The sequence below is a fragment of the Oryctolagus cuniculus genome, chromosome 5 (genome assembly GCF_964237555.1).
Source record: "Oryctolagus cuniculus chromosome 5, mOryCun1.1, whole genome shotgun sequence".
NCBI classification, from domain to species: Eukaryota; Metazoa; Chordata; class Mammalia; order Lagomorpha; family Leporidae; genus Oryctolagus; species Oryctolagus cuniculus.
Genome location: NC_091436.1, coordinates 20,606,567 through 20,620,501, shown reverse-complemented (window position 1 = coordinate 20,620,501; position 13,935 = coordinate 20,606,567). Strand labels below are relative to the sequence as shown.

The window sequence follows — 13,935 nt, the reverse complement described above, 5'->3', positions numbered from 1 at the left end:
ACACTAGCCTCTCTATTCACCTTACAAAGCCGAATAAAACAAAGAGCAGGCGCCATTTTGGACATACTTATGTGGCGCCCGCCATCAGCCAAGCAGAAAAACCTGACTCTGGTGGGGAGCAATAACTAGAGGTTAGAACCTAGTGAAAGTGTGGAGCTAATGAACTGAAACTGTGAAAATCTACAGGTGGGTGAGAGAACTCACCGAGTACTCGAACTCGGTAACTTGACAACCTGGTGAGAGACTGCTGAGAAATCTGAGACCACACTGAGGGTTGCATAGACCCTTTGTGTAGTCCTTGGGGTAGAGCAAACTAATACCCACAGGGGCCAGATTTCATACATCAACTACCCTCAATTCCACTCAGCTGTGCAAAATTACTTCCATTCTGAGTCAAAGAGAGAGAGAGAGAGAGAGAACAAACTGGGTGAGTAACCTTTGGCACACCCTTAACCCTGAAGAACCAAACAGAGCTCTCCGGCCGCACCCATCACAGCCTCTAAGGATCCATCAAAAGCAGACAGTCCACTTGATCCAGAGTCATAGTATAATGAGAAAAAACACCACAGCAAAGAAACAAAAGAATATCTCCACAATCCCAAACAAATGCAGAAACCGAGGTAACAAGAACAAGGAAGACACTATGACACCCCCAAATGATAAATACACCCCAATTCAAGATTATAAAGATGATGAGATAGAAGAAATGGAAGAAACAGATCTCAAAAAATTGATAAGAACACTAAGAAGTTCTCAAATCCTTGAACTACAGTAATCCTTACTGCTCAGGATAGAAAATCTCTCTCATGAAAATGAAATATTAAGGAGGAATCGAAATGAAATGAAACAACTAGTAGAACCTGAAAATGTGACAGTGACGAGAAATCATAATGAATGAAGAATTCAATAGATCAAATGACAAACACATTAGAGAGCCTTAAAAACAGAATGAGTGAAGCAGAAGAGAGAATATCAGACTTAGAAGACAGAGAACAGGAAAGTATACAGTCAAACCAAAGAAAAGAAGAGGATAATAGAAATCTAAAAAATATTGTTGGGAATCTACAGGATACTATTAAAAAACCCAACATTCGGGTTCTAGGAGTTCCTGAAGGCATGGAGAGGGAGAAAGGATTAGAAGGCCTTTTTAGTGAGATACTAGCAGAAAATTTCCTGAGTTTGGAGAAGGACAGAGACATCCTAGTACAGGAAGCTCATAGAACTCCTAATAAACATGACCAAAAGAGATACTCACCATGACACATTGTAATCAAACTCACCACAGTGAAACAGAAAGAAAAGATTCTAAAATGTGCAAGAGCAAAACGTCAGATTACTCTCAGAGGATCTCCAATTAGAATCACAGCAGACTTCTCATCAGAAACCCTACAAGCTAGAAGGAAATGGCGAGACATAGCCCAGGTACTAAGAGAGAAAAAAACTGCCAGCCCGAATATTATATCCTGAAAAGCTCTCATTTGTGAATGAAGGTGAAATAAAGACCTTTCATAGCAAAAAGAAATTGAAAGAATTTGTCACCACTCATCCAGCCCTGCAAAAAACGCTTAAAGATGTGCTACACACAGAAACACGGCCATCAGTATGAAAGAAGGTAAAGAAGAAAACCTACCAGTAAAAGATCACAGGAAGCTTAAAGCATATACTAGAAACTATCTTTGGGAAAATGGCAGGGCAAAGTCACTACTTATCAATAGTCACATTGAACGTTAATGGACTGAATTCTCCAGTTAAAAGGCACAGACTGGCTGAATGGATTAAGGAACAAAACCCATCTATTTGCTGCCTACAAGAAACACATCTTTCCAACAAAGATGCATTCAGACTAAAAGTGAAAGGCTGGAAAAAGATATTCCATGCCAAGAGAAATGAAAAAAAGCAGGTGTAGCCATATTAATATCAGACAAAATAAACTTTAACACAAAAACTGTTAAGAGAGACAAAGAGGGGCACTATATAATGATTAAGGGTTCAATTCAACAGGAAGATGTAACTATTATAAATGTATATGCACCTAATTACAGGGCACTGGTTTATTTAAAAGGTATGTTAAGGGACTTAAAGGGAGACTTGGACCCCAATACAGTAGTACTGGGGGACTTCAATACTCCACTCTCAGAAATAGACAGATCAACAGGACAGAAGATCAACAAGGAAACAGCAGATTTAATCGACACTATTGCCCAAATGGATCCAATAGATATCTACAGAACTTTCAATCCTACATTTAAAGATTTTACATTCTTCTCAGCAGTGCATGGAACCTTCTCTAGGATTGACAACATACTAGGCCATAAAGCAAGTCTCAGCAATTTTTTTTTATGGTGAAAAAACATATATTTAGAATTAGCCAGCTGGACTCCATTCAGATGATCCCAATTTTGTTGGCAATGTCCAGAGCATCATAGTCAGGAGCCAGCCGCACATACGCCTTCTTCTCTCCGTCAGGTCTGATCAGGGTGTTGACTTTGGCCACATCAATGTCATAGAGTTTCTTCACAGCTTGTTTGATCTGGTGCTTGTTGGCCTTGACATCCACAATGAACACCAGTGTGTTGTTGTCTTCTATCTTCTTCATGGCCGACTCCGTGGTCAGGGGGAACTTGATGATGGCATAGTGGTCAAGCTTGTTTCTCCTGGGGGCGCTCTTCCGAGGGTATTTGGGCTGCCGTCGGAGGCGTAGCATCTTGGGCCGCCGGAAGGTGGGGGACGTGCGGATCTTCTTCTTCTTGTGGCTGTGGACGCCTTTCAGCACTGCCTTCTTGGCCTTCAAGGCCTTCGCTTTGGCTTCGACTTTAGGAGGGGCAGGAGCTTCCTTCTTCGCCTTCGGCGCCATCTTGGTGAAAAGAAGTCTCAGCAAATTTAAAAGAATTAGAATCATACCATGCAGCTTCTCAGACCACAGTGGAATGAAAGTGGAAATTAGCAACTCAGGAATCCCTAGAGAGTATGCAAACACATGTAGACCGAAAAACATGCTCCTGAATGAACACTGCGTCATAGAAGAAATCAAAAGAGAAATCAAAAACTTTCTGGAAGTAAATGAGGATAAGAACACAAAATATAAAAACTTATGGGATATGCAAAAGCAGTGTTAGAGGAAAGTTTATAGCAATAGGTGCCTACATCAAGAAATTGGAAAGGCACCAAATAAATGAGCTTTCAATGCATCTCAAGGATCTACAAAAACTGCAGCAAACCAGACCCAAATCTAGTAGGAGAAGAGAAATAATTAAAATCAGAGAAGAAATCAACAGGATTGAATCCAAAAAACATTACAAAAAATCAGCCAAACGAGGAGCTGGTTTTTTGAAAAATAAACAAAATTGACACACCATTGGCTCAACTAGCTAAGAAAAGAAAAGACCCAAATCAATAAAATCAGAGATGAAAAAGGAAATGTAACAACAGACACCACAGAAATAAAAAGAATCATCAGAAATTACTACAAGGACTTGTATGCCAGCACACAGGGAAATCTATCAGAAATGGATAGATTCCTGGACACATGCAATCTACCTAAATTGAATCATGATGACATAGAAAACCTAAATAGACCCATAACTGAGACAGAAATTGAAACAGTAATCAAGGCCCTCCCAACAAAGAAAAGTCCAGGACCAGATGGATTCACTGCTGAATTCTACCAGACATTTAAAGAAGAACTAACTCCAGTTCCTCTCAAACTATTCAGAACAATTGAAAAAGAGGGAATCCTCCCAAATTCTTTCTATGAATCCAGCACCACCGTAATCTCTAAGCCAGAAAAAGATGCACAATTGAAAGAAAATTACAGACCACTATCCCTGATGAACGTAGACGCAAAAAATCCTCAATAAAATTCTCACCAATAGAACGCAACAACACATCAGAAAAATCATCCACCCAGACCAAGTGGGATTTATCCCTGGTATGCAAAGATGGTTCAATGTTTGCAAATCAATCAATGTGATACACCACATTAACAGACTGCAGAAGAAAAAACATATGATTATCTCAATAGATGCCGAGAAAGCATTTGATAAAATACAACACCCTTTCATGATGAAAACTCTGAGCAAACTGGGCTTGGAAGGAACATTCCTCAATACAATCAAAGCAATTTATGGAAAACCCACGGCCAACATCCTATTGAATGGGGAAAAGTTGGAAGCATTTCCACTGAGATCTGGGACCAGACAGGGATGCCCACTCTCACCACTGCTATTCAATATAGTTCTGGAAGTTTTAGCCAGAGCTATTAGGCAAGAAAAAGAAATTAAAAGGATACAAATGGGGAAGGAAGAACTCAAACTATCCCTCTTTGCAGATGATATGATTCTTTATTTAGAGGATCCAAAAAACTCTACTAAGAGACTATTGGAACTCATAGAAGAGTTTGGCAAAGTAGCAGGATATAAAATCAATGCACAAAAATCAATAGCCTTTGTATACACAGGCAGTGCCATGGCTAAGAAAGAACTGCTAAGATCAATCTTATTCACAATAGCTACAAAAACAATCAAATACCTTGGAATCAACTGAACCAAGGATGTTAAAGAGCTCTATGATGAAAATCACAAAACCTTAAAGAAATAGAAGAGGATACCAAAAAATGGAAAAATCTTCCATGCTCATGGATTGGAAGAATCAACATCATCAAAATGTCCATTCTCCCAAAAGCAATTCATAGATTCAATGCAATACCAATCAAGATACCAAAGACATTCTTCTCAGATCTAGAAAAAATGATGCTGAAATTCATATGGAGACACAGGAAACCTCGAATAGCTAAAGCAATCTTGTACAACAAAAACAAAGCCGGAGGCATCACAATACCAGATTTCAGGACATACTACAGGGCAGTTGTTATCAAAACAGCATGGTACTGGTACAGAAACAGATGGATAGACCAATGGAACAGAATAGAAACACCAGAAATCAATCCAAACATCTACAGCCAACTTATATTTGTTGAAGGATCTAAAACCAATTCTTGGAGCAAGGACAGTCTATTCAATAAATTGTACTGGGAAAACTGGATTTCCATGTGCAGAAGCATGAAGCAAGATCCCTTCCTTACACCTTACACAAAAATCCACTCAGCATGGATTAAAGACCTAAATCTGCGACCCGACACCATCAAATTATTAGAGAACATTGGAGAAACCCTGCAAGATATTGGCACCGGCAAAGACTTCTTGGAAAAGACCCTGGAAGCACAGGCAGTCAAAGCCAAAATTAACATTTGGGATTGCATCAAATTGAGAAGTTGAAATGTTTCTGTACTGCAAAAGAAACAGTCAGGAAAGTGAAGAGGCAACCGACAGAATGGGAAAAAATATTTGCAAACTATGCTACAGATAAAGGGTTGATAACCAGAATCTACAAAGAGATCAAGAAACTCCACAACAACAAAACAAACAACCCACTTAAGAGATGGGCCAAGGACCTCATTAGACATTTTTCAAAAGAGGAAATCCAAAGGGACAACAGACACATGAAAAAATGTTCAAGATCACTAGCAACCAGGGAAATGCAAATCAAAACCACAATGAGGTTTCACCTCACCTCTTTGAGAATGGCTCACATTCAGAAATCTACCAACAATAGATGCTGGCGAGGATGTGGGGGAAAAGGGACACTAATCCACTGCTGGTGGGAATGCAAATTGGTTAAGCCACTATGGAATTCAGTCTGGAGATTCCTTAGAAACCTGAAGATAACCCTACCATTCAACCCAGCCATCCCACTCCTTGGAATTTACCCAAAGGAAATGAAATTGGCAAACAAACAAGCTGTCTGCACATTAATGTTTATTGCAGCTCAATTCACAATAGCTAAGACCTGGAACCAACCCAAATGCCCATCAACAGTAGACTGGATAAAGAAATTATGGGACATGTACTCTACAGAATACTATACAGCAGTAAAAAACAATGAAATCTGGTCATTTGCAACAAAATGGAGGAATCTTGAAAACATCATTCTGAGTGAAATAAGCCAGTTTCAAATGGACAAATATCATATGTTCTCCCTGATCGGTGACAACTAACTGTGCACCAAAAAGGAAACCTGTTGAAGTGAAATGGACACTATGAGAAACGGTGACTTGATCAGCCCTTGCCCTGACTGTTGATGGACAACTTAATACTTTATCCCTCCTAGTATTGTTTTTGTTTGTTCTACTTAATACTATTGTTTGAATTCTGTAATTAATACACAGTTATTCTTAAGTGTTGATACTTAACTGAAAAAATGATCCCTGTTAAATATAAGCATTGGAAAAAGAGAGGGAAGAGACGTACAATTTGGGACGTGCTCAAGCTGACTTGCCCCAAATGGTAGAGTTAGAAACATATCAGGGGATTCCAATTCAATCCCATCAAGGTGGCTTGTACCAATGCCATCTCACTAGTCAACGTGATCAATTTCTTTTCACAGTTGATCATAATGATAGGACTAAGAGTCAAAGGGATCACACAAACAAGACTAGTGTCTGAAAATACTAACCTATAGGATAAAAAAGGGAGAGAACAATCCAACATGGGAAGTGAGATACACAGCAGACTCATAGAATGGCGGATGTCCTAAATAGCACTCTGGCCTCAGAATCAGCCCTTAAGGCATTTGGTTCTGGCTGAAAAGCCCATGAGAATATTTTAGGCATGGAAAGCCAAGATACTCTGTCAAAAAAAAAAAATGACCTAAATGAAAGATCTCCATGAGTGAGATCCCAGTGGAAAGAACAGGTCATCAAAGAAGGAGGTACCTTTCTCTGAAGGGAGGAGAGAACTTCCACTTGACTATGACCTTGTCTAAATATGATCAGAGTTGACGAACTCAAAAGGCTTCCATAGCCTTGGCAGCTCATGACAAGAGCCTCAGGTGATTACTGATGCCATAAACAAGAGTGTCAATCTGTTAAGTCAACAACAGGAATCACTGTGCACTTACTCCTCATGTAGGATCTCTGTCCTTAATGTGCTGTACAGTGTGATTTAATGCTATAACTAGTACTGAAACAGTATTTTTCACTTTGTGTTTCTATGTGGGTGCAAACTGTTGAAATCTTTACTTAATATATGCTAAACTGATCTTCTGTATATAAAGAGAATTGAAAATGAATCTTGATGTGAATGGAAGGGGAGAGAGAGCGGGAAAGGTGAGGGTTGCAGGTAGGAGGAAGTTATGGGTGGGGGGGAAGCCATTGTAATCCATAAGCTGTACTTTGGAAATTTATATTCATTAAATAAAAGTTAAAAAAAAGAAAAGAAAAAAGAAAAAGGAACTAATTTTACCCTGCTAAAAGCAAAACCAATGTCTCTCTTAATTCAGCTGAGGTTTTTGTAGAAAGCCAAATGCACTATTTCTAATAAAGTATATACTATAGATGTAAAAAAAAAAAAAGAAATATGCTTTTTTTTTCATACCATTTGTTGAACTCTTTACTTAGCATTGAGTTAATCATATGTGTATGAAGATACTTGAAAATAGATCTTAGGAAAAAATAAGAATGGGAATAGGAGAGGAAAGAGGAAGATGAGTGAGAGTATGGGTGGGAGGGCAGGTACGGTGGAAAAGAATCACTGTGTTCCTAAAGTTGTAGTTATAAAATGTAATAAGTTTCTATTCCTTAAATAAAAGGTTTTGGGGTGGGGGACGCTTATGGAAAATAGGAAAAAAAAAAAAAGATCTACTTGACATTGGAACCATGGTCATAGAGAATGTTTTGGAAATTGCAGCCTGAACTTAAACCACATTGACAGCCTGTTAAAACAAAATTATCGGCCAACGAAGCGGCTAACTTGGCTAATCCTTCATCTGTGGCGCTGGCACCCCGGGGTTCTAGTCCCGGTTGGGGCGCCGGATTCTGTCTCGGTTGCTCCTCTTCCAGTCCAGCTCTCTGCTGTGGCCCGGGAGTGCAGTGGAGGATGGCCCAAGTGCTTGGGCCCTGCACCCCATGGGAGACCAGGAGCAAGCACCTGGCTCCTGGCTTCAGACCGGCAAAGTGCACCAGCCGTAGCGGCTATTTTGGGGGTGAACCAATGGAAGGAAGACCTTTCTCTCGTCTCTTTCTCTCTCACTAACTCTGCCTGTCAAAAAAAATATATCAACATGTTTATAGGATTTTTGAAAAGAACCCCTGACTCTCATAGTTTTCAAAGTGCCTAAAATTTAAAACAAAATTATATTACTGGATTATCTGTAAAGAAAAATCAACAAGATGATACAGACTTAAGAATTGCCTGATGAAGACTTGAAAATAGCTATTATACAGATGGATCAATAACCATGAACGCTCTCAAAATCAATAGAAAATTTAAATGAAATCTCATCAAGATACATAGCATATAAAGAACAAGAAAATGACAATTTCAGATTACAAACATATAATAGAAAACACAGGGAATGGAATGAGTAGGAGAATTTTGATGTCAGGAAAGTATCTGAACTTGAAGCTAGATCAACAGACAGAACACAATGTGCACAACACTGAGAACAACTATTTCAATTAATCACTTTCAGAAACCCTATAGGCTGAGAGATATTCCAATTCCCACCTCTTAGATAAGGAAACTGAGGCCCAGATTATTCAAGTAGAAAAAGCTTCTGACCCTAGAGCCTCCAGAGGCTTCACAGTCCAAGCCACTAATCCTATTCTTCACTCAACATTTCATCACCCAGAAGAACTTCCGACACCATAACCTTTACATTTTCTTTAATGGGATGAAATTCTGTCTGTCCTTACAAATCTTGGTTAGCATTGAGACACAATGCATTTGTCACTCTGCCTGTACAGTTGTGTCTTGGCCACAGAGTAAAGTTGAGCTGTGTGTTCATCAAAAGTGTGGCCATTTCTGTTCATTGGTAAAAAGCAAATAATTAAGCATTTTGCCTAAAGACTAAAGTTGCTTTTCAATAAGACTTTTTATCTTCTTTTTTTTTTTTTTTGACAGGCAGAGTGGACAGTGAGAGAGAGAGACAGAGAGAAAGGTCTTCCTTTTGCCGTTGGTTCACCCTCCAATGGCCGCCGTGGCCGGTGCGCTGCGGCCAGCGCACCGCGCTGATCCGATGGCAGGAGCCAGGAGCCAGGTGCTTTTCCTGGTCTCCCATGGGGTGCAGGGCCCAAGCACTTGGGCCATCCTCCACTGCACTCCCTGGCCACAGCAGAGGGCTGGCCTGGAAGAGGGGCAACCGGGACAGAATCCGGCGCCCCAACCGGGACTAGAACCCGGTGTTCCGGCGCCGCTAGGTGGAGGATTAGCCTAGTGAGCCGCGGCGCCGGCCAAGACTTTTTATCAATAAATAGCTAGTGCTGGCCATATAAGGAGGGCTTCTGAAAGAAAATGGAGCTTAAAAGCAACAGAGAGAGCGGGTATCGTGGTGCAGTGAGTTAAGCTACCACATGGGAAGTGCACATCCCATATCAGATTGCTGGTTTGAGTCCCAGCACCTCTACTTTATATCCAGCTTCCTGTAATGCATCCTGAGAGGCAGTAGATATTGGGCCCCTGACATCCATGTGGGAGACCCAGATGATGGAGCTCTGGGCTCCTGGTCTAACCCTGGCTGTTGCAGTTATTTGGGGGAATGGGTCAGCAGTTGGAGGATTTTTGTTTCTGCCTCTGTGTCACTCTGCCTTTCAAAAGAAAATTAAAATGAACTTTGTTTTGAACAGGTAGAACATGGAAAACATTCTTTTTAAAAAATTATTGTTCACTGAAACTTGCCTCTGGTTACTATTATGGAGCTTCCAGATCCCTGTAGCAGACATTCTTTCTCGACTGAGTTATTTTTTCCAAACACCCAGAAGTGTGTGTGTGTGTGTGTGTGTTATATATATATATAAAAGTGATGAGACATTCTTTCCAACTTAAGTCAATTTGATGATCTAAGGAATTGTCCCCAAAATTGCTAGAGCCAAGCAGTGACCTCTGCAATGACTCAAATGCTCATGCCAGGCAGGAGTCCAGGCAGACATAGGGACTGCTTCTCCTGCCACCTCCGTTGTTCTACAAACACTTATAGGCAAATGCTGCATCAACCCCAAGTTTTCCCACAAGTTTGGGTAACAGAGAGCCTTTTCTTTGTATTTTCAACCCTGAACTGTAGCTTCAGGCTCCATTCTTAGGGTCTGGACAAACTCATCCTTTGAATTAGACTTCCTCAGCCTCTCACAGCTTCTCTGATCAGCACCCATTTCCCTTCTTTTAGTGCAAGCTTACTGTTTCTCTCCTGTTATCCACATCCCCCAGAGCTTCATAATTAACCCTTTAACACAAGCCGTGGGCTTCAGCTAAAAGCTATCTCCAAGTGAGTGCAAAAGTTTGGATGCTTTCATTAGATGTGGAACTGAGAATGGAAAAGAGGTGCCCCGGCTGCCTCCCACTGTGTGCGGAAGGGAAGTGCCTGCTATTGGGCAGTTACGTCCTCCTTCAGAGGTTCTTCTGTCAAAAGTAGTGACCACAGCCCCTGCCATCCCACCAAGGATTCCCTGGTGGAGACCCCTGGGGTCAGGGCATTGGGCCTGGTTCCTTAGTAGGTCACAGACCCAGTTCCGAGAGTCATTTCTGCAGTGGCTGATGGAAACCCCTTCCCTCCAGACAGCTACTGCCTCTGCACCTCCTTGTGCATTCTCTGAGGTGGAGAGCATGTAGGCCATGAGGCTTTGTAAATGTCTTCCACTTCATGCCTTATGAGACTGTAAGAGGACAGTAAAGGCTCAAAAAGGTTTGCATTTTCCTTGTGAACTACAATGAGCTTAACTTTCATGGTGTAAAATCCAAGAGCAATAGTGATCAGGGTGAGCAGTCATTTTTGAAAAGATAAGCTAGAAGCCATGTTCTAATATTAAGATCCATTATTAATAAGCTTATTTAGGCTTACGCCCTCTCAGGAACTCACTTCTTATAGCAATTCCATTGGAACCCATATGAACCCCTTGCCATTCACTCATCTGACTGCATCTTCACACATGTCTTAGAGTTTTTACTCTCAGCCTTGCTTCCAATTCTTCCCATGGCAGGGGTCACCATGACTTTGAACTCAAGCATGTACCCTGATCAGACCTCCCTTTCTCACATGGGTCACTCCAGCCTTAATATCCTGTATGCACCCTGCTTCAATTTCACTTTCCCAAATGAATTGCCATGGTTTGAAATATATGTGTATGTTTAGCTTCCTCTGCACAATTACCTCTTCAATGCCTCTTCCTTCATGCTTCCCTGGGCCTATTACTCATTCCCCTACCTCTATCCAGGGAGTAGCTCTGATAGCCCACTTCCCCCACCCCTTTCAAACTCATTTCAGAATATCTGGAATACCCCAATGGCTTTTATTGCTGTTGTTATTCTTCTTGTATGGCTCGCTCTTTATCTCCATCCTGTTTTCAGCAAATATCTCTTTAGACTTCCATGCTCACAACAGAGAAGACAAACTCACCTTTATTATGTACTAGGTCCTGTCCAATGTTCTCATTTCATATTCTTCCTATTTTATAAGACAGAAATTATTGAACGGATCAGGAGGCATGAGGTTTAGGGAAAGAGCTTTAATAACGTGCTCAGTGTTGCATAGCTGGTAAGGGACAGAATTTAGATTGAAACACAGATCTGTTTCATTCCCAAACTTCTGAGTCTTTCCATCACACAGTACTATCTCCCAAGCATTATTTATATTAACAAAATTGAATTTAACTAAAAATACCTGAGACCTTGGTATGTTTGAGTTCTATTTCTAGTCCTTTAAAAGACTCAATTCTGTATTTCAAACTGCACAAAGGTGAGCCCTTGGCAAACAACTTTTTTTGAAAGATTTATTTATTTGCTTGAAAGGCAGAGTTAGAGAGAGAGGGAGAGACAGAAATAGATTTTCCATCCACAGGAAAGCTGCAACTTCCAGAGTTAGGCCAGTCTAAAGCCAAGACCTGCTTCCGGGTCTCCCATGGAGTTGGCAGGGGCCCAACTACTTGGACCATCCTCCACTGCTTTCCCAGGCAAATTAGAAGGAAACTGGATTGAAAGTGGAGCAGCTGGGACTCAAAGTGGCACTCATGTGAGATGCTGGCACCATAGGCGGTCGCTTTACCCACCAAGTCACAGCACCAGCCCAGCAAACAACTTTTTGGCTTCACTATATGTGAGGAATTACAAAACCCAGGGAGTTTGGATGGCCTGCCCCATTAAGCTCCAGGAGGCCAGGTATCCTGAGAATTGTGCCACAGCTTTGGGAGTGCCAGGGAGGGAGCTCCTCTAGCAGGAGAGAATTTCACTCAGTGCCCTCACACTTGCAGTTAAAGCCCTTGCAATGGAGCTGAACAAATGGTGCATCTTCCGAAGGCACTCTCAGGACTAATCCACCCCTCCAGCCACACGATGGCAGAGCCAGTTCCTCCACATCATCAGGATTCTATCCCCACACTTACTCCTCCGTTCCTCCCATAGGCATCCCCATCTCATGCATACACACCTTCCTGATCCTTTCTTCAGTACCCCCACAATTCACAATCACGAGCGTAATTACCTCCTCTTCCTCAAGTGGGTCACTTCCTTCACTTCATGAAGCGAAATGGCTCCTACTATGCCCTGATGCCACTTTTTGCTACAATGCTCTAAGTAGAAGCTGGTTCTTTTTCTCATATCCAAAGCTCTTTTTTTTAAATTTTTTAAAAAATTTTTTGACAGGCAGAGTGAACAGAGAGAGAGAGAGACACAGAGAAAGGTCTTCCTTTGCCATTGGTTCACCCTCCAATGGCCGCCGCGGCTGGCGCGCTGCAGCTGGCGCACTGTGCTGATCCGAAGGCAGGAGCCAGGTGCTTCTCCTGGTCTCCCATGGGGTGCAGGGTCCAAGGACTTGGGCCATCCTCCACTGCACTCCCTGGCCACAGCAGAGAGCTGGCCTGGAAGAGGGGCAACTGGGACAGAATCCGGCACCCCCACTGGGACTAGAACCTGGTGTGCCAGTGCCGCAAGGCGGAGGATTAGCCTATTGAGCCGCGGCACCGGCCTCATATCCCAAGTTCTTAAGGGCCATAAAAAAGAGTAGGTATCCTGCTAACCTCTCCTAATCTCCTTGAAAAACCAAAGTAATAATTAGATGAGAACACTTTCATTATTCCATCACAGAATATACCAGCTAGCTGTATCTCACTCTGTTCTCTGCCACTCCTTCTCTCTCCATGGGAGTACTCAGGCTCTGTCTGGGCCACCTTCACTGAGTGAACCCGCTCCAACTCTTCCACTTCCAGAGGAGCTTTGTCTCCAAGTTTTCCTTTTTCATTCTATATCAGTTCATCTCTCTCTTCTGGATCCTTATTGTCAGCCAACAGACTCTCAGATCCCCTGTACTTAACACAGAGATTCATCTGACCCAGGCACAACTTTGTGATGACACCAGCATTTCAGAGCAATATGATTGAAGCCATCTGGACTCACACTGCTCATTTTTTTCTTCCATTCTCTTAAAATTTCTGTATTCAAGGTCACTTTTGACTACCACGTTGTCAAATCCAGTGAGGTCTACCCTGTTCTTGGCAGCCTTCAAGGCACAATAACAAATCACTAATTATGGGGACACACTCTGAAAAATGTGTCGTTAGGCAACTTTCTCTTTGTCCAAACCTCCCAGAGTGAATCTTCATAAACATAGAAACATAGACATGGTTGGTCAATCCCTGCACATGGCTTCTTGATGCAGTCAAGAGACATGATGAACGCGAGATGTATGAGCCTGCTGACAGCCGAACACAGCCAATGTTTTGACAGTTAAATTTTTCTGTATGAATAGAAGGACCTCACTATAAAAGTGATAAAAATACAGCAACTACAGAAAGAAGTAAAATAATCACATAGTGTCATTGTCAAGCATGCCGTTTTTCCTTTTTAGCCATATTGAAGGAAGGAAATCTTAACCACACCTATTTCAGGGTTCATTAAA

At 41.7% G+C, this 13,935-nt stretch overlaps 1 protein-coding gene and 1 long non-coding RNA gene across 9 annotated transcripts in view; both read right to left on the bottom strand.

Annotated features, from left to right (window-relative positions):
- LOC103349907 (LINE-1 retrotransposable element ORF2 protein) overlaps nt 1–13,935 on the bottom strand; it is an 85,511-nt gene that overhangs the window by 52,758 nt on the left and 18,818 nt on the right. For 6 of the 8 annotated variants that reach the window (XR_011388470.1, XR_011388469.1, XR_011388468.1 and 3 more), the window contains one exon: nt 11,443–11,490. The exons of the other annotated variants lie outside the window; for them this stretch is intronic. This is a non-coding gene — a long non-coding RNA (LINE-1 retrotransposable element ORF2 protein). The remainder of the gene's footprint in view (nt 1–11,442; nt 11,491–13,935) is intronic. 8 annotated transcript variants of the gene reach the window in all.
- Nucleotides 2,336–2,886, bottom strand: LOC108177483 (large ribosomal subunit protein uL23-like). The gene has a single exon (XM_051855280.2). It carries the CDS (start codon nt 2,852–2,854, stop codon nt 2,384–2,386), a length of 471 nt encoding a protein of 156 aa, XP_051711240.2. The 5' UTR covers nt 2,855–2,886; the 3' UTR covers nt 2,336–2,383.